Consider the following 22,977-nt stretch of genomic DNA (forward strand, 5'->3'; position numbering starts at 1 on the left):
TGTTCTTCTTCCTTCATTTACGAACAAATTGTCTTCTTCCATTAAACTCTGCCATGGCCGTCTCCTGTAAGTTTCACACTGATCCACATACCAATTTCTCTCTCTATCTGTCCCTTTCTCTTTATTATCGTATTTTTTTGTTTTAAAAATTTAATGCATGGTTTGGTTCAAGATTCGTGGACAAAATCTCTCTCTCTCTCTCTCTCTCTCTCTCTGTCATTTCATTTCTTTTGCAAATCCAGCTTGTATTCTTTCACTGTCTGCAGGGAGTAGATCGAACTGGTTTTTAGGTCGGTGCAAACTTAAGAGGCTTCAATATCTTCATCTGTAATTACGGTTAGTTTGTTTTGCTATTCTGTAGCTTCTTTAATTCGAAATAGATGAATAGGAGTGCGGGACTTGTTTGTTAACTGCGTTTTATGTTTGATGTTACTGTTCTTGTGCAATCTGGATCAAATATCTAATTCAAGTTGTGTATGTGATTCTTGATTCGAAATTTCATTTGCTGGGTGAGTGTTATTTTGATCGTTATGTTATTTAGAGGGTTGATTGAAGGGTGCGTTCAGACTGAACGGAAGGTGTTTGTTGAAATGATTCAGTGAGTTTCATGTTTATTTGGAAGTTGTTTTTTGATGGGTATCGAATTAGTGATGAAAGTGCATCTTACAAGTTCTAAATCTCTCTCCCCTCAACCTCTGTTTCTGTTTATTTTCATTAGAACATTGAGATTAGACAGAATCTTTACCTTTTTCGTATCGAATTGATTAGTAGATCAGATAAAGATCTTAGCTGGGGTTGTTTTTGAACACCTTCAACACAACCGTGGTCTTCTTCAGGAACAACCACATGATTTCATTGAGGAATTTGATGGAAGAGAAACAGCTGGATTTGAATCAACCTCTTCTTTCTGTGAGGCGTTTTACATCCACAGGAACATCATCCAAGACTAATGAAAAAACCAGACCCGAACCTGAAATTCCTCGTCCTCCTGTATATAAATCAGAATTGAAATCTGGTCCAGTGAGGAATCCTGGAACTGTTCCTTTTGTATGGGAGCAAACTCCTGGAAAACCCAAGGATGAAAGCACTGTGAAAACTCAGATTTCCAAACGGCCTCCACTTGTCCCAAAACTCCCACCTGGAAGAGCCCAAAAAATGAATCAAGAAGTTCCTACTTCTATAAATGCTTCATTAGATGAAAATGCCAGAGAAACAGTTGAAGAGATGACCAGTTGTAAGTCAGGAAATGACGACGACGACGAAGAAGATGATGAGGTTTACAGGGATGCAAACAATATATTTTCTCGATCCGAATCGTTCTTCTTGAATTGTAGTATTAGTGGAGTGAGTGGATTGGATGATTCTGAAATTAAACCTTCAGGAGTCTCCTCCATGGATCCCCACACTCGGGATTTCATGATGGACAGGTTTCTACCTGCAGCGAAGGCAATGGCATCAGAAACACCTCCACATACTATTAGAAAACAAACTGTCGAGCGACCGAGGGAAATAAAATTGGTGACAAATGGGGATAGGCAGAGTCGGCCAAACCTGCACGTTCAGACACAACATGTAAAAGAAATATTCAGGGAAGAAAGTGATGATGAAGATGATGATTTTGATGAGTCCGGATATGCTTCCACTCGGGGATGTGGTTTTCTTCCTCGGTTTTGCTTAAAAGGTTCACTTGTTCTTTTAAATCCAGTACCTGGAATGAGAATGCAGGCCACTTCAGTGCGCCGAGTTCGTAATAGCTCAACTGGGGTATTGTCTTCTTCTCTAATCATTTTCATTTGCCTTTGACCATGTCAACTTTCTAACTGGAGAATCTGTACTACTCATAATCCACAGAGTTCCAAGGATGCTGTAAATGAGAGACGATCAAGTCATGGTCAAGGAATAACTCGGCAGAAGCTCGAAGAAAATGCAAGTAATATTCAGGAGATCGATACATTTCCTTTATACAGACATTTGCAGGGCGAGGGCATATCCAAATACCCATATGAACCTTCCCAGGCTGTTCATGGAAATGTAAATCCTTCTCTTGGTTACACTGTAAAGGCTACCGATTCTGTGACGAATGAATACGACGAACCACGTCGAAGAAGCCTAAATAGCTTTCATGCATTACTGGGTGACGAGTCGGGTTCAGCTAGTCCTGTAGAGAAAACTCTGTACATAGACTCTGTTCATAAAATTACATCTCCTGACTCAAGTTCAAATTCTTTGGATAGGAAGGGGATAAGTTACAGTGGAGATATGATTGATGATGCTTCGATAAAAAGCACCGAAATTAAAGAACTGTGTAAACTGGATTCTGCAACCCAAGATGTCAAGAATTTGAATGATGTTGGTTTAAAAAATACTCTGAGACCTGACAGTTTGAAATCTATGGATTCCTGCTTGCTCACTTGCTCGAATAGATCATTGTTTGAGGTAAAAGTAGATTCAAATTTCTCCAGGCTCAAACCAGAACATACTCAGGATGCTGCGAAGTCGACAAGCTCACAATTCGCTAACAACAAGAAGTTTAATCTGGAAAACCAATTTCCCTTGAAGCCGAGCAGCCGAGGCGATGCGAATGGTCTCGCTAAAGATAACACTACATTGGTATCCTCATATGAAATTCACAGTGAGAAGGTTAATTTAGACAGGAAACAACCTGAGAAGTCTGTTTATGGAAGGAATAACGTAATTGTTCCAGAATATGGCAAGAAGCACGAGTCGGATGGCGAAAAGCTTGCTCCTGTTGAGGACTCCCCTGGTCTGAGAACTTCAGAACGTGCTACCAATGGAGAGAAGGATTCAAGAAATCAACATCTCAAGAGGGTAGGTAATGAAGATGGTTCTCGCCGTGGCTACTCACAGTCACGGCTGCGTTTCGCTCCGCCTCCGCCAAAATCTCCATCAGAATCTTGGTTGAAACGTACTTTGCCAACTTCTTCAAGAAACACAGTTTTTTTGCAGTCTTCTTTTGCAATGCAGGTTAACCCTGTTTCCACGACCGCGTCTCCGGATCGAAAGACACCGTCTACTGTTAAAAGCTCCGATCCAAACCATCTGCATCTGCAGTTTTCAAAGGTAATGGAGAACACTACCTCTAATGCCTCTAATGTTTCAAACATGTTAGTTAGCTGCCTGAGAGTTGTAAACTATAATGTTCATAATTTTGTATGCATCAGGAACTGCTGTCATCTATACCTGAAGTTTAGGCCTCCAAATTCCATCACTTGGGTATCAACTGGGTTTGATAGGTATCAAGGTTCCAGACTACACCTTCCTTCTCTTGAGTCCTTGTGTTTTTTCCTTCTTTGCATGCTTTAGAATCAGTGTAGAAAATAACTGTAAATGGGCATTTTCACTGGTAGGCAAAACGAATCGGTTGCATGCTGTAAATGTTACTCATTCCTGTAAAGAAACGATGATGATCCATGATTTATATGGAGAATAAAGGAGCCATTTGTTATTATTTTTTTTTAGTTTATTAGTATTTTTTAAAACAGATTATATATTTTCGAAGCTTTTAAGGTTTTTTTTTTTTTTTTTTTTTTTTTTTTTTTTTTTTTTTTTTTTTTTTACAAAGGTATTAATAAAATTTTTAAAAGTTTAATAGTATTTTTGAGATATTTTTACTACTCTTTCTTCAAAAAATTTTTTTTTGTCCACTTTTAGTATAAGCTCTCATTTGATATTGTCCACTTTTATCCACTTTTAGTATAAGCTCTCCTCTGATATTGTCCACTTTTATCCACTTCTAGTATAAGCTCTCATATGATATTGTCCACTTTTATCCACTTTTAGTATAAGCTCTCATATGATATTGTCCACTTTTAGTATAAGCTCTGACAATTTTGCTTTAATCATTCTTTAAATTAGTCTCTAAATTAGTCAACTGGAACTTTCATCCAACACCTCCCAACAATAACTACCATTACAATTAGACTTTCATCCAACTCCTCCCAACAAACTACCATTAGAATAAGGGAGTGATACTGATTAAATAAATAAAAAATATAAAAAAAAAAAGTCAAATCGGTAGTAATATAGAATTTAACTTCATTTGGTTGAAAACGAAATTAAAAAGAGTTACTTGAAGGTCATATTCAAAGTTTTTTTTTTTTTCAATATAAAAATTTCGATTAAATTAGCAAAAAATTAAATAATTTTCCAAAAGGAAAGGAAGTGGAATATTGTAGTAAAAAAAAAAAAGAAAAAAGAAAAAAAAAAGGGGTGTACAGTTCAAACATTCACTGCAGCGCGCCCGAGGCCCAAAAACCAAACAAAGCAATAAGCATGCGGAAGGGAGATCCCGCCAATGGTTCCAAGTGCCGCCTAAACGAATTCCTTGGACACGTTCGCTTTCCACCACTCCTCACCGCTTTCCTTTCTCCCCATTGCACTGCCTTCCTTCCCGCATGCAAAGCCCAAGTCGGCAACACCCCATTCCAACCCCCCTCCCTACTCTTACCGGTCATACTCTCCGCCGGCAACCCTCTGGACTCACCGTCGCCCTCATGGCTCTGTCACTGCCGTCGCCGGCTCCAGTTCGTGAAGACTGTTGGACTTTGGACAATACTTCCACTCTCATCGAGGCCTGGGGTGAACGTCATATCGACTTGAACCGCGGCAGTCTTAGGCACAAACACTGGCAAGAAATCGCCAACGCTGTCAACTCCAGTCACGGTCATGAGAGGAAGTCCATTCGTACGGCTATTCAGTGCAAAAACCGCATCGACACGCTTAAGAGAAAGTATAAAATCGAGAAGGCGAGAATTCAAGAATCCGGTGGCTCGTACGTCTGCGCTTGGCCGTTCTTCTCGTGCCTCGACGATCTTATAGGCAACAACCACAAGGCTTCCACACCGGTCGCCGTATCTAATTGTAAAGCCGCGCCAGTAACGACTCCAAGGTTGTCGCTGTTCTCAAAGGTCCCCGTTGCCCCTCGATCCGGAACTAAGAAGCGTCGTTCAACTCACGTCTATAGGAGCTTTCGCGACTCGTACTTTCGCCGGGATGTAATCTCGAATGAAAATGAAGGAAAAAATAGTATGGAATCCGATAATTCGCTCTCGAGTTCGAGGTTCAAGGACAGAGAGGCAGGTTATAGAAAACTGGCCGAGGCAATAGGGACGATCAGTGATATATATGAGAGAGTGGAGGTAGCAAAACAGAGGCACATGATAGAATTGGAGATGCAACGGATGCAGTTCGTGAAGGATTTAGAGTATCAGAGAATGCAACTACTTATGGAGATGCAACTTCAGATTCAAAAGATCAAGCGCGCCAGGCGAGCATCTGGAGCCGGTGAGTCCTTAGCTTCTAACTCCTTTTATTACTTTCTCTATTCTTTCCTGCTTTAGTCGTCGTCGTCGTTGTTTACTGAGGGTACCTTAGATTGAGACGATTTCCCATTTGGTTTGGATCTTCTTATGTTTGCTCGATTTCTTTAGATTAGAATTAACACATATTCGGATATATTTCTGATGAAAGAGCAGTATGTTCTTCGGCGTAATACTTGTAGTATACGCATAGGTGGATCAGATCATTCCTTGGCTATATAGAGCTCGCATTAGAGGAGAAATAGTTGTTTGATCAAAGTTTTTGAAGAGAATCGTTTCACATGATTGATTATTAGGAGGAAATCGAATCGAAATTTGACATCACTTGCTCATAAACTTTGAGTTTGGCAGTGTTTATGAGGCCGTAACAAAGAATGGAACCATGACTGAGGGTAAGTTAAGTTCGTGTTCTTTTTGAAGCGGGAGAAATTGTCCTCCATTTTACACTTAAATCATCTTGGTTTGAGTCTCAAGCTTCCATGAAACCTTTGATTGTTGAGGTTAAACTTTATCATGTAAAATTTTTGTCAAGTCGAACTGTAGGAACTTATTGGTGCGAGCAAATGAGTCATTTATGTTAACTTGAAGGATCAAATAGAACATTGGAGATTAGAGATTTAAAGTGACTTAAACTCACTATCCACAGCCCAGGGATGCAATAATGATGAAAATTTTGTATTTAGGAGAATGGAGGTGTCTTTTTGGAACTCTGTACAAGAATTCGTGATACCCCCAATATGCATTAGTTCAATCCATTTCGTTTTATCATCTAATGGCCTAGTAGTTAAAATAAATTTCATGCCTCTACGTGGGAGCTTAACCTGCTGCGTATCCATGTCTGCTCAGAGGGGACGAAGGAATTCCTATGGTGTAACATTCCAAGCCCACCACTAGCAAATATTGTCCTCTTTGAGCTTTCCCTCAAGGTTTTAAAACGCGTCTAAAGGAAGAGGTTTCCACACCCTTATAAGGAATGTTTCGTTCTCCTCTCGAATCAATATGGGATCTCACATATGGTCTCCTGATTTAAGAATATCTGAGCGAGTTAGTTTGGAAGAAATAGGGTATATGTTAATACAGCCACGTTTCTAAGTATTACTAGAGTGTGCCTTCTCCCTGTAACTGCCAAAAGGAGAAAGTGAGAGCTGCCCTTTCTGCGCAGCTCAGCTTTGTCACGTTTCCAATCTGGGAGTGTGAGGAGAAGACACATTGCATCGCTGCAATGGAAACTTGTTTGGGTGTCTCTTGACATATGTCAGGTTAATTATCTACCTCGATAAGACCTAGTGGGAGGAGGAGATGTTTTTGGTTTGGCTCAGAATAAACTTTGCCATCTGGATTGTAAGTTTTGGCCTTTATGATTAAACAAGAGAAACCACTACATTTCAAGTGTTATGTGCTGTTCTTACATGACAGATGAGTCTGCATCAAGCATGTCACAAGAACATTAGCAAGGAAAAAATGTTGAATATTATCTATTATGAGCCTCTATTGGTAAAGCCTCATTGCTAAATTGTTGATGCTTGAATGAGCAACAATTGCTGGATGCCTTCAACTGATCCTAATTTCTTCTAGTTGAATAATTACATGTTTAATATCGAATTGTAGATTTTCTTTCCATTCCGTCTTTTGATATCAGATGCAGACGTCGATTATTTTATTGTTCATTCTTAATATGTTCTCTACGAATATCAAAATTATGCATATTATTGGTGAAAAGGCGTATTGAGTGTGAGATCCCATGTCAGTTGGAGAGGAGAACAAAACATTTTCTACAAGGATGTCAAAACCTTTCCCTAGCAAACGCATTTTAAAACCTTGAGGGAAGCTCCGAAGGGAAAGCCCAAAAAGGACAGTATCTACTAGCGGTGATTTGTTACAATAAGACACTTAGTTGCTTCTCCTTGGACCTCGAAACAGGAGGAAAGAGAGAGAGAACACAGTAAGCTGCACGCCACAGAAGTTGCTCATGTCATGACAATTCAAATTTAGTGCTAATGTTCTGATTTCATGACTTGCTTTTATATACATATCATACAACGAGGTTAACTAATCTTGTGTCCGTCCATTTTTTAACAGATTGTTACTCGTAACCAACAAAGTAGTAAAGACTTGGCGGTTTATCTCTTTTTTGAAAAGCACACATGGACGCCTTCGATGCAGGTACCCGAACTCACGATTTCAGCTGGTTTTGGCTGGAGTATCTGATGGGGGCCGTCTGGAAGTGGATTGGAACAAGTTTTTGGATTGACCAGGCATTTCCTCCCTTTTTGTGAAGCTTCCAACAGTTTACGTGTGAGTAACTACCAATCTAATAACCTGTTTTTTTTGTTCATCTCAATCAGCTGTCGAAATATATATATATATATATATATATATATATATATATATATATATAGTTGTGTTTATTTGTTAGTGAGTATTCTATATTTCTCCCAATAAGTCCTGTGTCATATTTTATATTTGATATTATCTCCATGGAAGTTCTAAACGAAGGAAAAAGAAAATGATAGTACGAATATAGCCTCCTGTTGCACGTGCAAATACAGGGCATTATTGTAAATTCAGGAAATATTCTCACGTGGGAAAGTGTCATGTGTTATGTTTTGCCTTTGACCTGTTCATGCATGCTAGAGAGATAGAGATAGAGATAGAGAGAGAGAGACCATTATTGCTCTGTTGAAACATTTTGTTGGAATATAGACAGAAATCATGCATTCAGGTTTCCAGTCGCCACGTTACACTAGCACATTTAATATGCATCGATTAAGATATGATATTTGGAGAATATATTTTAATAATTAGTTATGGAGTATACCTTAGATATCCATAATCAATTAATATTTTTTTTCTTTATTTTTGGGAGCCGTTAATAGTATATTTTATCTTAAGAATTTGATTAGCAGTATATTTTATCTTATTTACAAGATTTAGTTAGATATATATTTTCCTTCATTTTTAGGTATTAGTGGATAGTTTGTATCCTATTTAAACGTTCTAAACATTAATGAAGATCATATTTTCGATTCCAATTCTATTTCTATTTCTCATCTTTAATAGCATCTAAGGGTCTCGTGGGATAATGTTTTTATTTTTAAGACACTCATTATGTTTACTGGTTTAAATAACTCTGGATTTGCCTGACATATTGCTCTAATAGATTCCTTGTTCAGCTATTATAAATTTGGTATTAGGAATGATTCAGACTTTCAGGGCTTACAGAAGAACATACTGAAGAGAATAAATGGGAACAGAAAAGAAATGTTTGGTTCATTGGTGGGTAAGTACACAAATTTTCATTATATTCACTGATTAATTCCATTAATAAACTTAAATATTTGTGGATATGTTGATATATTTGTCGATAATAAGCATTCGTTGTTGTTATTATTATTATTTTTATAAATGAGATTGAATACTAAGATCATTTTCATAATTTTTATGAATTTATTCATGTAAATAAAATATTTATATATTCATTGAATTAACCATATTAGTGGGTTAATGTATATTAATTTTGAGTCGTTTTCAACGAAAAGCCTAAAATGCTTTAGGCTTCAAAGTCCAATTTGTTGGTTTCCGAAGGCCTCAATCTCTTTACCAGAAAGCTTTATTGGAGACGAGACAGCAACATTTTTAATTTTATTTATATATAAGCTGAACTAAAAAGAGCTGCATATATATATTTTTAAAAAATGTAATAAATAATTTATATAATTGAAACCCTAAATTTTTATATATGTTTCAATTTCTTCTTTTACATGCAAATAAACCTGATTATAAATCAAATGAATATTGATGGTTTTCATTGATATTAGTGTTATTTCTCAATTTATTTAATAAAATTATGACATTTTTTCTTTTGTTACTTGGGTAGTTGGATTGAGATTTTTAATTAATATAATCAATTTTTAAAAAAAATTAAAAAGAAAAACGTGATTAAAAACCAATTTTTCTTCAACTTTTTACTTCCAAAATTTTGTTTTGAAGGATGGAAATGATTGTTTTTTTTTTTTTTTTCTTTCAAAATTTTTAGTTTTTATGTCTAAGATGATCGTAAAATTTATAAATTTATTAGACACATAATTAAAAGTCACAATTTGGTTGTAATTGAAAGACTTTCCCGACATTTTTTAAATTTACAGAAACTTATTAGAAGTTAATGAATCAAATAAACACAAATTTCAAAATTATTCACTACCTTAACTACAAGTAAAGGTATTGAAGTTGGTAGAAAGAGAAGGACAAAGCACATATTGAAGGAAAAAGTAGCAGAATCAAGTTACGTACATTTAGAGTTCTGTGATATCTCAAAGACTTCAAAAGCTGAAAATTCAAAAGACAAAAGGGAAATGAAAACTCTCTGATCATAAAGACTAATGCCTTTAATGGAATTTCATGCAGATTCAATCCCCCTCGACAATATATATATATATATATATATATATATATATATATATATATATATATATATATATATATATATATATATATATATATATATATATATATATATATATATATAGAGAACTTGAAAGGATAATAAAAATAGCCAAACCAGGGATGATTATCAATTCACTCATTCATCTTGTCCACTTTCTCTTATTTCTTCACATTGTTTGGTCCCTTCATCCACTCTAGTCCCTGCAAAATTACATATCATAATAATCAAGTAGTTAGATAGCTCAAAAAACGTTAGCTACCCGAAAAAAACGCTTCCCAAAATGGTTAAAAATCACTCCGAAACATATTCTTCATGTTTTAAAAGTGTATAATGATTTTATAAGATGAAAAAGACTTGTTTTGAAGTGAAATGATACGAACAAAGGTCGTTAAATATTTATTTGAAATACGTTCATAATTCAACCCGCTAAAGTATAATATCATCAACTTTTTAGGGTCTCGTTGAAATAAAGTGGTAACATTTTTATGACACGGGAACGAGTGTAGAGACGAGAAAACTTAAACTCGGGTACATGGGTTTTGCATTCAATTAAAAAAGAAACCCTAATTCTAACCCTAGTTGTTTTCTTTAATACCAATTTTTTTTTTTGAAAGGAATCCAAGAAAATTAAGCTTAAATTTACCATATATAAATCTTTTTGGCTTAATTGCTCAAGGCACAAAGTGGATGGTGGAGGAGCTTGAGCTTGATTCTTCAGCTCCTTTGCTTTGAACAGAAGAAGTAACATTCTTCTTATTCTTCTTCTTCTTCTTGTAAGGAATCCCTCTTGCTTTAGCTTGACATTCCCTAACATCCCTAAGATAAACCCTAATTGCAGCAGAAGCAAAAGGGTTACTCTGTGGGGCGCCACCATGTTCTTCATAGGCAGCTCTCAGTCTCCCAATAAGAGCATCCAAGCTGCCCCAAGCTTGCCTTAGCGGACAAGTGCAAGGGGCAGGCGGCTCAGGGTGCCCATAGAACATGCACCCTTGAACATGAACTTTGGTCTTACCAAATTGGTCTAGATATCTTAGAAACTCCAACACTTGGCTGCAGCTGCACTGTGAAAGAGGAACTGGGGGCCTTTGATTCTTCAAATATTGGCAAAATGTGTTCCAATCCCTTCGCTTTTGGGACTCATATCTACTTGGGGTTGGGTGAGGTGAAGAACTTGAGGAAGATCCTCCTTCAACAATTGACATTATTTCTTCTTCTTTTGGTGATTCAATTCAGAATTGAGCTTGATTTTGAGGGAAAGCTTTCAATTTTGGTGGTGAAATGAATAGGGAACAAGAGTGGTAGAGGATGCAAATCAAATCATGGAGCTATTGAGTAGACATCTTATGGCCCATATTGCTTGCTTTTTCTCTCTTATTATTCATATCGCTCCATTCTCTTATCATATAACGTTTAAGACTAATTGGGTTTTTGTATTTCGACATTTATTTTATTTTTGTTTCAAAATTTTCAAATGTTGGGGCTTTTTTATCCCCTAATCTCTGTCTCTGTAATTCATGGGTGTGAGCTGAGTTCAGAACGTCGTGAGACAGTTTGGTCCATATCTGGTGTGGGCATTACAGTATTGAGAGGACCTTTCCCTAATACGAAAAGACCGGAAACGACATACTTCTAGTGTATCAATTATCGTGCCCACGAATTCTTGATTGGCATGATTTGGGGGGAGAAAAAAACCCTAAAAATTGGAGGTCATGTTGATGGAGATAATTAATGGGCAACCAGTCTCATCTGGACCCACCATCAAGGATACTTGTGCAAGTTTAATCTCATCATAAGATCTCAACCGTCAAACGGCTACCTGATCGTACGATTTTATTCCGACCAAATTGACCTCACTCCAACACCCCATCTATGTTTCTACCACCTTCCTTCAAAACTGTACCCTATATTTAAGGTAACTTTTTCCTTCAAAAAAAAAAAAAAAAAAAAAAATTAACCCTAACAATTCTTTCCTCTAATCAAATGGTAATTTATCTGTCTAAATAGTTACATGTCAGCGAATTTACGATTGCGTGGCACTCACTTCCCAACAACGAGTGAGTTAAACTTATTCGTTCTTGCGTGGTCTTCGGCCAAACGACGTATACTCGAACTTCTGGTCCCGATTCAAGAAGAAAGTTTTAGAAAACAGAAGTAGAGAGATCTCGAAAGAGAGTTTTGAAAGCAAGATCGGAGAAATGGAAATGTAAGCAAAATGCAACAACAACGGCTTACTGCATATAACTATCGGGTAGGGGAAGAGTCAAATAAAAGCTTCAACCACATATTTGATATCTCCTTATGACGATATCATCGAGACCCACCATCTTATGTTTAGCACACCGAAATTTTACCGCCACAACTAATATCAAGACATGGGATGATATAATTCGTCCACTTTCGTCATAAGCTCTCACGACTCGACTTTTTTTTCACGTAAAGGGTTTTTATATACGTACGATTTTTTAGTTTTGTAGCTAACGTAGCGCTACGGTCGCATTCCAACGAAATAAAACAGTCACGAGCTAAGATCCGTTTCATTTTGGTACTCAAATTGGGTGAATGGTAAAAAAAAAAAAAAAAAAAAAATAGAGTTGGAAAATATGAGAAATTACAAAACAAAAGGGATTGTACGGATTTCCATGTTTGATCAATCATCCTTGAAAGCCACTTATAATACTTTACCAATGTCCTTTATTTATATATACATGTTAAGTCAATGTCCCATTATTCACAAAACACCAATTCTACTATATTTTTCACTCAAGTAATCATTTTCCATTTTTTTTTATTATTTTTTTCCTTTGAGAAATGGAGAATCATTTTTTTTTTAATCTTTATATTTAAAATTAATTAAACTTATAAACGTTTTCATAAGTACAATATGAAGAACATAAGCACGGGTTTATCTACGATGTTCGATCTCGCATCCTACTTAGTTATAAGTACAATAAGTAGGGTTTGAGGATTTGAACCTTCGGTCTCAAGAAAACGTAAAATATGAAGAACAAAAAGAAAAAAAATGAATTTGGATACAAGAATTTTCAGAAAGATAAATCCTAGCATTCTTTGGTAGCTAAATAAATCTCATACACGATCGCCTTTCTTATCGAGTTCTACTGTGAGATCTCACATCAGTTGGAGAAGGGAACGAAACATTTCTTATAAGGGTGTGAAAATCTTTCCCTAACGGGTGCATTTTAAAATCGTGAGGCTAAAGGACAAAGCTGATAATATTTGCTAGAGGTGGGCTTGAACTGTTACAGTGGTACCAGAGCCAGGGATCAGGCAGTGTGCCAGCGCTTGGACCTCAAGAGGGTGAATTGTGAAATCTCACATCGATTGTAGAGGGGAATGAAACATTTCTTATAAGGACGTGGAAATCTCTACCTAATAGACACGTTTTAAAACTGTGAGACTAAGGGTCAAAGTGGATAATATTTAGTAGCGGTGGACGATTTACATACGGATTTTAAAACTGTGAGACTGAGGGTCAAAGTGAACAATATTTAGTAGCGGTGGACGATTTAGATCTACAGTAAACGTATCACGATAATGTGGGTAGGAGAGATTTTACGAAGACGTGCATGGTAACATATCAAATCAAGTATGAATAGAGTATATAGATTATTGAAGAGGCATGATAAACTTAGTGAAAAAGAAGCAAATAATGTTAGTGGTTCATGTTGCAAATCCCTTGAAGAAGGGTGCCACCAGATTCTTCCTCAATTTACTCAATGCTATTTCGATTCACATTTTGAAGGGCCGATTGAATATCAATATGCCTTTGTTTTGAAGGGTTTTGAGGACACAATTAGATTCCTTCAAAAAGAAGAACAAAATGAAGGGGCCTCCATCTCTTCAAATAATGCACACCTTCTTCCTTCACAAGGGACGTTGAAGGACGTATGCAAATTATTCGAGACGTGTTGGCTGTTTAGGTCACACCAAAACGTGCAATTTCATGGTACTGTTGAATTCTTTTACCGAAAATATATGTCTTAACTACTTGAATTATACTCCGACTGCTTGTCCCTAATTGGTATGGGTGTCTTTTGAAATATTTAAGTCTATGGCAATTCTAGGATAGAATTGATCCTCGTGAACGAAGGTTAGTGGTTGGAGAGGGGAACGAAACATTCTTTATAAAAGTGTGAAGGGAAAGCCTAAAGAGGACAATGTTTGTTAGTGGTGAGCTTAGCCTGTTACAAATGGTATCAGAACCAGACACCGGATGATGTGTCAGTGAGGACGTTGGACCCCAAGGGGGTGGAATGTGAGATTTCACATTGGTTGGAGAGAGGAACGAAACATTCCTTTAGGTGTGGAAACCTCTCCGCAGCATACACATTTTAAAATCTTGAGGAGAAGCTCAAGAGGGAAAGCCCAAAGGAGACAATATCTGCTAGCTAGCGGTGGATTTGGGTTCTTACATTGTATGACTTAAAGTTCGGGAGGAGTGCCTCCTCACAAAAGATGTTGTAGTGACTAGGCTCGAGCGACTGTTTACCGAACATACGTTTTCAACAATGAATTGAGGGCAGACATTTTGACTAGAACCCTAAACGTTAACTCTTTAGATTGATTTCGTGAGTCAATATAGAAAACAAAATCACAAGGGTTAAGAAGAAGATACGTAGGACAAAGAAAAACACTTGTTCGGTTTTATATTGTTCTTAGTAATCTTAGATCTGGATGTTGATTAGGAAATCAGGACTCACATGTGGACTAAACCCTAAACCCTAAACTCGAGGTGTTTATATTGATATCAATATAGAAAACAAAATGAGAAGGTAGGGTTATTGTCCTTCAATTGAAGGCCATTTGGGTATTGGAAGGGAGGTTTGGTGAAGGACAGCCAACCCCACAAATCTCTGCCCTTCCCTTCCCAATTGATCTCTTCCCAATTTAAACCCAATAAATCAATCCTTCCTTTTTGCTTTTCTTTTTCTCAGTTTTTTCCCTCTCCTTTGTCTTCTTCCCTCTAGGGTTTTTCTCCTCCCTTTTCCATTCCCATCTCTTCAACATTATCAATTAGGGTTTCTTTCCTTTCAAATTTCTACGTAAATATTTTCTGCTTTGGCCCGTTACGTATCGTCGTCAACCTCACAATTTTAAAATCCGTTCGTTAGCAAGAGCAGAAATATTTCGTTCCCCTTTCAAACCAATGAAGCATTTCTTGTAAGGGTGTGAAAATCTCTCTTCAGTAGACGCGTTTCTTAACGGGCCAAAACAAATATATTTGTTAGCAGTGGGGTTGAACTGTTACAAAAGGTACAAGAGGCAGACACCGAGGACGTTGGTCCCCCAAGAGAGGTAGATTATGAGATCCCACATTGGTTGGAGACGGGAACGAAGCAAAACCTTAGACAATTGCAACTATTGCAAAAGTAGGTGCCCCATGTAAAGAAAAAAAACCAATGCATCAATCTAATAATCCAAATATAAATTTTGTCCTTTAATATTTAGACAAATTCAGGGACATTTCAATCATGTCACTTGTTTGGAACTTAGGATACGATACCAGTCTGCTTCATAAAAAGTAAAAAGTAAAATATATATATATATAATAATATAATATGTTTATATTGTCGTTTCTATGTGGACAGTCACGGTAAAAACTTTCGGTCAGAGTTAATTTCTTAAAGTTACTTTTTTATGCTTGAGGTAAACTTTCCATATATCCGTACATATGTAATTTGTCGGGACATGGAAGAGGCACAGAAACTGTGACGACATGTCGATAATATAGTGTGACGATTGCCATGAAACAGCCCAAAAAAAAAGATGGACAAGTGATCGACTTTGGTCATTGGGCTTTACAATTATTTTGTTGACGGCCCAAACGTTTCCTACGAATCGGCCCATTGGGCCGGCCCATCTTAGTCAAGGAAGCCTCAACCCGTTTTTAATAAATAATTCTTTAGAAAAACCTTAAAATGAAGGGAAATCATATAACCCTCTTTTGAGTTATTCCAGTTGAGTCCCATGGTGGTAGGTAAGGCACAAACTCCACGAACGTTTGATGCCCTCTTTACTAATCAAGGAAAGAAAGCCTCAACCCGAACCACATTCCTTTTGGGTGCGTCTAACTACATTAGTCAAGGAATCACCGGGTAAAGTCAAGAGTCTCGCCTAAAGGACCAGCAACCTATTTGACCAATAATAAAAAAATAGGGTGCACCCCATAATAAAGAGTGAGCGCTCACTCTTTCGGGGAGAACCGCATTGAGACAAAATCAATTTTTTGAATCCGAATGCCCAAAAAACCTATTGGTCGACCACTGTTTGTTACGAATCACGAATCTCCACAATGGTACGATATTGTCCCCAAAACGCCTCATACCCATGGAGATCTATTATCATTCCCTAAATTAGCCAACGTGGGACTCACTCCCAACAATCTTCAACACTGTTGCCTATGACCCTAGGAAGACAATATCGAAAAATGTTATAGAACTGTTAAGCGGTCTCGGTTGATTTCCCTTCCTTTAGCTACTCAGATGTAATTTTTTCAGGCTCGACATCCGAAAGTGGGTATTAGGTCAAAATAGCATGTAAATCACTAAGAAAAGTTACTTTTTAAAAGTTGATAGATTAAGTAATAAAATAAGTGGTTTTTACTGAAATCCAGAGGAAAGGTACCCACCAAAAATTAGTTTAATGGAACAAATAAAACAAGCCTTAAAGTACAAGCGTTAATTAACTAACTAATTGCTCACTAAAATGTTTTTTTTTTTTTTTGTTAATTAATATTAAAGGCAATAAAGTATAGAGTTCGTGAACTAAAAAAAGTTGGAAAAGTAAGAATTAAAATAGATTTATATATTTTATTGAATGAATTTTAAAATTTAAAATTTAAAATTTAAAATTAAATTAATTTAATGGGCGATTCAGATTTATAAATTAGATCCTACGTAATTATACACGTAAAGTTCATATTTATATATTTGATTGAATGATATTAAAAAATTAAATTAATGATTAAATTAATTTAATGGATGATCCAGACACTCTCGAATAAATTATTTGGAAAGAGTGTGTGATTTGTTACCATTTGAACCAAACCATGGGCGCCGTCTGACTTGGCCATTGGCATTTAGTGACTGAGTGACGAACCGCACACAGACAGTGTTTGGCGCGTGCTTCATGGCCCAACACCAATATTATTTACACGTATTTTTAAATTAGCTTCAATTTTTTAATTTCCACATTTGTTTAAATTTTACTTATAAATAACTAAAATTATAAAATTTATTTTCCTACAAATACCCGTGTCTAATAAATTAATTTAAATGATTTAGTTTACCATTTATTATAATTATTTTAAATTAATTTATTATATTAAAGGTCAAACATACATAAAATGTACTGATGTAATTATTCTGTTTGATTCGCGCACAAGTACAAAATCTCTAATAAATACTTATTCGACAAAAAATTTAATAACTTCAATTTTTTGACAAAAAATTTAATAACTTCAATTGATAGCGACATTTTTTAACAGGAAAGTTAATAATTAAATTGATATAATTAATTTAACAAAGTAAAATATTTTATTTCTAAGGGGCTGCAAGTTGATTGAGATTAATGATAAATATGAAATAAAAATAATTATAATTCAATTCATCAATTTTTTTTTATAAATTTTTTATAGTAAGTTGGGTTGGAATATCTCACCATAATTAAGAAAATTTAATTTTAAATCAAAACTGAAAAAGGTAAAATTAAAAAATTAAAAATATTGTACGGAATCATAAAAATTAATTTAGGGAGCATCCAACTAGTGTGAATCCGTATATTCGTTTCCGTAATGAAAGTAAATGCTACGTGGCAGAATTCTAGGAACCTTCGAAAATATAAAATGATACTTTTTAAAAAATTGGTTCAAAAGCCAGGTCACTCTGACACGTGGCAATTGAGAGTTGTGTTGACTGATATTTACCAACAAAATTAATTTTTTCGAGCAAAAAGAAAAAATGAAGAAAACATTTAGAAAATTATTTTCGTGGAAGAAAAATAAATAGTAGATGTCGTTATTCATCGGTTTAATTGTAATATGAAACAAAAACAGAAAGGATTTGGATGTCTATAAATTGATGCTCTAATCTTTTTCGTTACTTACTTTTCTCTGTTCGTGATTGAGGCATTTCGAAGTTCTTCAACTTTTCCGCCTCTTTCTCTTGTGAAGATCATCAGGTTGTTCTTTCTTTCTTTTTCGTCTGAGGTGAGGGATTTTCTTCAGATTTGTATTGTTGATCATTACGTTTTTTTTTTGGTGTCATTGGTTTTGATGTTTGGTTGTTTGGTTACATTGTGTTGCTTTGTGATTTTGGCGATTGGTTTGTGAATAAAGGACGGATCGGCGGAGAAGTAAATGGCGGCGCCTAAGAACTTGGAGAAAATGGCTTCGATTGACGCTCAATTGAGGCTTCTTGCTCCGAGTAAGGTCTCGGAGGATGATAAGCTAGTGGAATATGATGCTTTGTTGTTGGATCGGTTTTTGGATATTCTTCAGGATTTACATGGGGAGGATCTCAGAGAAACTGTAATATGCTAACTCGTTAACTAATTTTGAGATTATCGTATTTGGTTTTTGCGATTTTTGATTGATTGAATTTGATTATGAATGTGAAGAGCAACTTGAATTCGATTTTCGTGGAATAGGTTCAAGAGTGTTATGAATTCTCTGCTGAGTATGAGAGGAACCGTGACCCTAAAAAATTGGAGGAACTTGGGAATGCCTTGACAAGTTTGGATCCGGGGGACTCTATCGTAGTAGCGAAATCCTTTTCTCATATGCTTAATTTGGCTAATTTAGCCGAGGAAGTTCAGATTGCGTATAGGAGGAGAATAAAGTTGAAGAAAGGTGGCTTTGCTGATGAGGCCAATGCTACAACCGAATCAGATATTGAAGAAACCTTCAAGAGGCTCCTGCAGTTGAATAATTCCCCTCAAGAAGTGTTTGATGCTTTGAAAAACCAGACTGTAGATTTGGTCTTTACAGCCCATCCTACTCAGTCTGTTCGTAGATCTCTGCTTCAAAAGCATGGCAGGTTCATACCTTTTTTAACTTCATGTTTAGTCATTAGTTCACTTGCAAGAAAGAGAAACGAATCCTAGAGATAACAGTTTGAAGTATTTTTCGAACTGGGGAGATTGTTTGTTGTTCTAAGATTGTTCTTGGTTTTATATGTTTTTCCAGGATTAGAAATTGCTTGACTCAATTGTATGCAAAAGATATTACTCCTGATGACAAACAGGAGCTTGATGAAGCTCTGCAACGGGAGGTATGTTCATGCCCTTACTAGGAAAGGGATTCCTTATATTCTATTTAGTTATTGATTGTGAGATCCCACGTTGGTTGGAGAGGAGAATGAAGCATTCCTTAAAAGAGTGTGGAAACCTCTCCCTAGTAGACGCGTTTTAAAACCGTGAGGCTGATGGTGATATGTAACGGGCCAAAGCGGATAATATCCGCTAGTGGTGGGCTTGAGCTGTTATAAATGGTATCAGAGCCAGACACCGGGCGGTGTGTCAGCGAAGACGCTGGCCCCCAAGGGGGTGGATTGTGAGATCCCACATCGGTTGGAGAGGAGAACGAAACATTCCTTATAAGAGTGGGAAAACCTCTCCCTAGTAGATGCATTTTAAAACCGTGAGGCTGACGGTGATACGTAACAGGCCAAAACGGACAATATCTGCTAGTGGTGGGCTTGAACTGTTACATTGATCAATGTAGAAATTCAACACTTTTGAAAGTAGGCAGATGATTCCTTGTGGAAGTAATTTCTGACGTCCCATTTGTCTCCTCTCATACAGATTCAAGCTGCATTTCGTACAGATGAAATCCGACGAACTCCTCCAACGCCACAGGACGAAATGAGAGCTGGAATGAGCTACTTTCATGAGACAATCTGGAAAGGTGTACCTAAATTCTTGCGTCGAGTGGATACTGCTTTGAAGAACATAGGAATCGATGAACGTGTTCCTTATAATGCTCCTCTTATTCAGTTTTCATCCTGGATGGGCGGGGATCGTGATGGTATGTTTATCACAGCAAAGACTTAAATCTAGTCACCCTTTCATTAGATCATTCATTATGTAAGAGTGCATGCTGAATCACACCATGCTTTGAGTTCTCTACAGGAAACCCCAGGGTTACACCAGAAGTTACAAGGGATGTCTGCTTATTGGCTAGAATGATGGCGGCTAACTTATACTTTTCCCAGATAGAAGATCTTATGTTTGAGGTATAAGCAAGTAAAAAGTGAATTAAAATTTTCAGGTTCAGGTATAAGCAATTCCTCTGTTTTCCAGTTATCTATGTGGAGATGCAGCGACGAGTTACAAAGCCGTGCCGAAGAACTTCATAGTTCCTTAAGAAAAGATGCAAAGCACTTTATAGGTAAATAGGATTATGTTTTAAGAATGAACACATTTAGGTTTTGATTTAGATATCAATATGCTACAAAAAGTTGACCATATTCTTTAATATTACGTCTTGGCATGGTTTTGATTGGACTAATATCTGGCCTCATGAGTTTACTAATCTTGGGTGTCTTTTCTTGCTTTCTGGGTCGCAGAGTTTTGGAAACAAGTTCCTCCAAATGAGCCCTACCGTGTTGTTCTTGGTTATGTACGCGACAAGTTATACAATACACGTGAACGTGCTCGTCATTTATTAGCCAAAGGAATGTCTGAGATTCCCGAGGATACAACTTTCACTGATCTTGAGCAGGTTTTTCCTTGCCCTAATAGAATAACTTTTTAAGTGCTTAAAAATATTTTTTAAATGTTACAAGTACTTTTAATCACCTCGAAAGTCTTTTCAAACTTACCCTAAAATAATCCTAGTGTTTTTACCCTTTCCATTCAACATATATTGTCCTCTTTGGGTTTTTCCTCAGGTTTTAAAACGCCTCTGCTACAGAGAGGTTTCCAAACTCTTATAAGGAATGTTTTGTTCCTCTCTCCAACCGATGTGGGATCTCACCCCACATCGGCTAATTAAGGGGTTGATCATGAGTTTATAAGTAAGGAATACATCTCCATTGGTACGAGGTATTTTGGGGAAACCAAAATCTAAGCCATGAGAGCTTATGCTCAAAATAGACTATTATATCATTGTAGAGGTTCGTGGTTCCTAACAGTCCTGACATACTTTCTTTTTCCCTACAGTTCCTCGAGCCTCTCGAACTCTGCTACAGGTCGCTTTGCGCTTGTGGTGATAGGCCAATTGCAGATGGGAGCCTTCTTGATTTCTTACGGCAAGTTTCTACATTTGGGCTTTCACTTGTAAGACTGGATATCCGACAAGAATCAGACAGACACACTGATGTCATTGATGCTATCACTAATTACCTAGGCATTGGTTCATACAAAGAATGGTCAGAACTACAAAAGCAAGAATGGCTACTATCTGAACTCAGTGGCAAACGCCCTCTTTTCGGTCCCGATCTTCCGAAGACGGAAGAAATTGCTGATGTTCTGGACACCTTCAATGTCATTGCAGAGCTTCCTTCAGATAACTTCGGTGCCTACATTATCTCAATGGCAACAGCACCATCTGATGTGCTTGCTGTTGAGCTTTTACAACGTGAATGTCATGTAAAGAAGCCATTGAGGGTTGTACCATTGTTTGAAAAACTTGGTGATCTTGAGGCTGCTCCTTCTGCAATGGCTCGTCTCTTTTCAATCGACTGGTACAGAAACCGCATCAATGGTAAGCAAGAAGTCATGATCGGGTACTCGGATTCAGGGAAGGATGCTGGCCGTCTCTCTGCTGCTTGGCATCTATATAAGGCCCAAGAAGAACTCATCAAAGTGGCAAAACAGTATGGAGTTAAGCTCACAATGTTCCATGGCCGAGGAGGAACTGTTGGCAGAGGAGGCGGACCGACCCACCTGGCTATATTATCTCAGCCCCCGGATACAATTCACGGTTCACTACGAGTCACAGTTCAAGGTGAAGTTATTGAACAATCTTTTGGGGAGGAGCACTTATGCTTTAGAACACTTCAGCGTTTTACCGCTGCAACGCTCGAGCATGGCATGAATCCACCTGTTTCTCCGAAGCCCGAATGGCGTGCTCTCATGGATGCAATGGCTGTTGTTGCTACGGAGAAATATCGCTCCATAGTTTTCCAGGAACCCCGTTTTGTCGAATACTTCCGCCTTGTAAGTGTTCTTAGCCATATAATTGATTCACGGATTTATTGCCTTGTGTCCTCATTTCTTTAAATATGCAGGCAACCCCAGAGTTAGAATATGGTAGAATGAATATTGGAAGTCGTCCATCAAAGAGGAAGCCAAGTGGAGGAATTGAATCACTCCGTGCAATTCCATGGATCTTTGCTTGGACGCAGACAAGGTTTCATCTACCAGTCTGGCTTGGCTTTGGAGCAGCATTTAAATATGCCATTGAAAAGGATGTGAAGAATCTTCACATGCTGCAGGAGATGTACAGTCAATGGCCTTTCTTCAGAGTCACCATTGACTTGGTTGAAATGGTGTTTGCCAAAGGAGACCCTGGCATTGCTGCTCTGTATGACAAGCTTCTCGTGTCCGAAGATCTATGGTCGTTCGGCGACCGATTGAGGGCTACCTATGAAGAAACTAAGCACCTTCTCCTTCAGGTAGCTAAACACAAGGATCTTCTTGAAGGCGACCCCTACTTGAGGCAGCGACTTCGTCTCCGTGATTCTTACATAACTACCCTTAACGTCTGCCAAGCGTACACATTGAAGCGAATCCGTGATCCGAACTACAACGTGGAAGTTAGACCTCACCTGTCAAAGGATTACCACCTTGAATCAAGCAAATCTGCTGCAGAACTTGTGAAGCTCAATCCTAAGAGTGACTACGCCCCTGGTTTGGAGGACACCCTCATCTTAACGATGAAGGGTATTGCTGCTGGTATGCAGAACACCGGCTAAGGCGAGGCCATTCCCATGCTGCTGGGATGCAGAACACCGGCTAAGGCGAGGCCATCCCCATGGTCGGTGCGACGTGGACGCCCGTTTTCCTTCGTAGACATATGTATTGGCTGTGCTACTGAGCTTTAAGGCCATCCTCTTTATAATAACTTGTGCAACAAGAACTTTCGGTTTTATAACTGTTGAAATGCATCAGAAGATCAGTCTTTTTTTTTCCATCTGTTATGTGTTTCCACTCCTTTTCCATTAGTCCTTTCAC

General features: G+C 37.4%; 4 protein-coding genes across 10 annotated transcripts; 3 read left to right on the forward strand and 1 right to left on the reverse strand.

The window, feature by feature from the left end:
* On the forward strand, positions 1-3,469 carry LOC111776366 (uncharacterized). 5 transcript variants are annotated; one of them, XM_023655797.2, is made up of 5 exons: positions 12-66; positions 267-336; positions 837-1,764; positions 1,852-3,081; positions 3,183-3,469. In XM_023655797.2, exons 3-5 carry the CDS (start codon positions 847-849, stop codon positions 3,210-3,212), a joined length of 2,178 nt encoding a protein of 725 aa, XP_023511565.2. In that variant the 5' UTR covers positions 12-66; positions 267-336; positions 837-846; the 3' UTR covers positions 3,213-3,469. The 5 variants fall into 5 exon arrangements, with proteins under 5 accessions (XP_023511564.2, XP_023511565.2, XP_086974156.1 ...); XM_087118030.1 differs by having other exon boundaries at positions 45-66; positions 243-336; XM_087118031.1 differs by having other exon boundaries at positions 51-66; positions 769-1,764.
* A 763-nt stretch (positions 3,470-4,232) lies between these two features.
* Positions 4,233-8,735, forward strand: LOC111811950 (trihelix transcription factor ENAP1). Of its 2 annotated transcripts, none has more exons than XM_087118033.1 (2): positions 4,233-5,304; positions 7,503-8,735. In XM_087118033.1, the coding sequence occupies exons 1-2, from the start codon at positions 4,416-4,418 to the stop codon at positions 7,613-7,615; spliced, it is 1,002 nt and encodes a 333-aa protein (XP_086974159.1). In that variant the 5' UTR covers positions 4,233-4,415; the 3' UTR covers positions 7,616-8,735. The 2 variants fall into 2 exon arrangements, with proteins under 2 accessions (XP_086974159.1, XP_023554794.1); XM_023699026.2 differs by having other exon boundaries at positions 4,269-5,304; positions 7,419-8,735.
* A 968-nt stretch (positions 8,736-9,703) lies between these two features.
* On the reverse strand, positions 9,704-11,208 carry LOC111776461 (protein LIGHT-DEPENDENT SHORT HYPOCOTYLS 10). The gene is made up of 2 exons (XM_023655897.2): positions 10,427-11,208; positions 9,704-9,983 (listed from the first exon to the last, which is right to left on the reverse strand). The coding sequence occupies exon 1, from the start codon at positions 10,983-10,985 to the stop codon at positions 10,455-10,457; it is 531 nt and encodes a 176-aa protein (XP_023511665.2). The 5' UTR covers positions 10,986-11,208; the 3' UTR covers positions 9,704-9,983; positions 10,427-10,454.
* A 6,622-nt stretch (positions 11,209-17,830) lies between these two features.
* Positions 17,831-22,934, forward strand: LOC111811405 (phosphoenolpyruvate carboxylase 2). Of its 2 annotated transcripts, none has more exons than XM_023698223.2 (10): positions 17,831-17,979; positions 18,137-18,328; positions 18,448-18,836; positions 18,986-19,070; positions 19,603-19,825; positions 19,930-20,033; positions 20,101-20,188; positions 20,367-20,521; positions 20,962-21,960; positions 22,032-22,934. In XM_023698223.2, exons 2-10 carry the CDS (start codon positions 18,158-18,160, stop codon positions 22,716-22,718), a joined length of 2,901 nt encoding a protein of 966 aa, XP_023553991.1. In that variant the 5' UTR covers positions 17,831-17,979; positions 18,137-18,157; the 3' UTR covers positions 22,719-22,934. The 2 variants fall into 2 exon arrangements, with proteins under 2 accessions (XP_023553991.1, XP_023553990.1); XM_023698222.2 differs by having other exon boundaries at positions 17,849-18,007.
* Positions 22,935-22,977: the final 43 nt, after the last annotated feature.

Source organism: Cucurbita pepo, chromosome 15 (assembly GCF_057944985.1).
Source record: "Cucurbita pepo subsp. pepo isolate OVF chromosome 15, ASM5794498v1, whole genome shotgun sequence".
In the NCBI taxonomy this organism is placed as follows: Eukaryota; Viridiplantae; Streptophyta; class Magnoliopsida; order Cucurbitales; family Cucurbitaceae; genus Cucurbita; species Cucurbita pepo.

Bases quoted from the DNA above. Each gene is read 5' to 3' on its own strand.
- LOC111776366 (XM_023655796.2), top strand. From the start codon at position 847: ATGATTTCATTGAGGAATTTGATGGAAGAGAAACAGCTGGATTTGAAT. The intron at 1,765-1,851 runs GTATTGTCTTCT...CATAATCCACAG, and splicing joins TTCGTAATAGCTCAACTGGG to AGTTCCAAGGATGCTGTAAA. The intron at 3,082-3,182 runs GTAATGGAGAAC...TGTATGCATCAG, and splicing joins TGCATCTGCAGTTTTCAAAG to GAACTGCTGTCATCTATACC.
- LOC111811950 (XM_087118033.1), top strand. From the start codon at position 4,416: ATGCAAAGCCCAAGTCGGCAACACCCCATTCCAACCCCCCTCCCTACT. The intron at 5,305-7,502 runs GTGAGTCCTTAG...CCTTCGATGCAG, and splicing joins CAGGCGAGCATCTGGAGCCG to GTACCCGAACTCACGATTTC.
- LOC111776461 (XM_023655897.2), bottom strand. From the start codon at position 10,985: ATGTCAATTGTTGAAGGAGGATCTTCCTCAAGTTCTTCACCTCACCCA.
- LOC111811405 (XM_023698223.2), top strand. From the start codon at position 18,158: ATGGCGGCGCCTAAGAACTTGGAGAAAATGGCTTCGATTGACGCTCAA. The intron at 18,837-18,985 runs GTTCATACCTTT...ATGTTTTTCCAG, and splicing joins CTGCTTCAAAAGCATGGCAG to GATTAGAAATTGCTTGACTC. The intron at 21,961-22,031 runs GTAAGTGTTCTT...TTAAATATGCAG, and splicing joins TTGTCGAATACTTCCGCCTT to GCAACCCCAGAGTTAGAATA.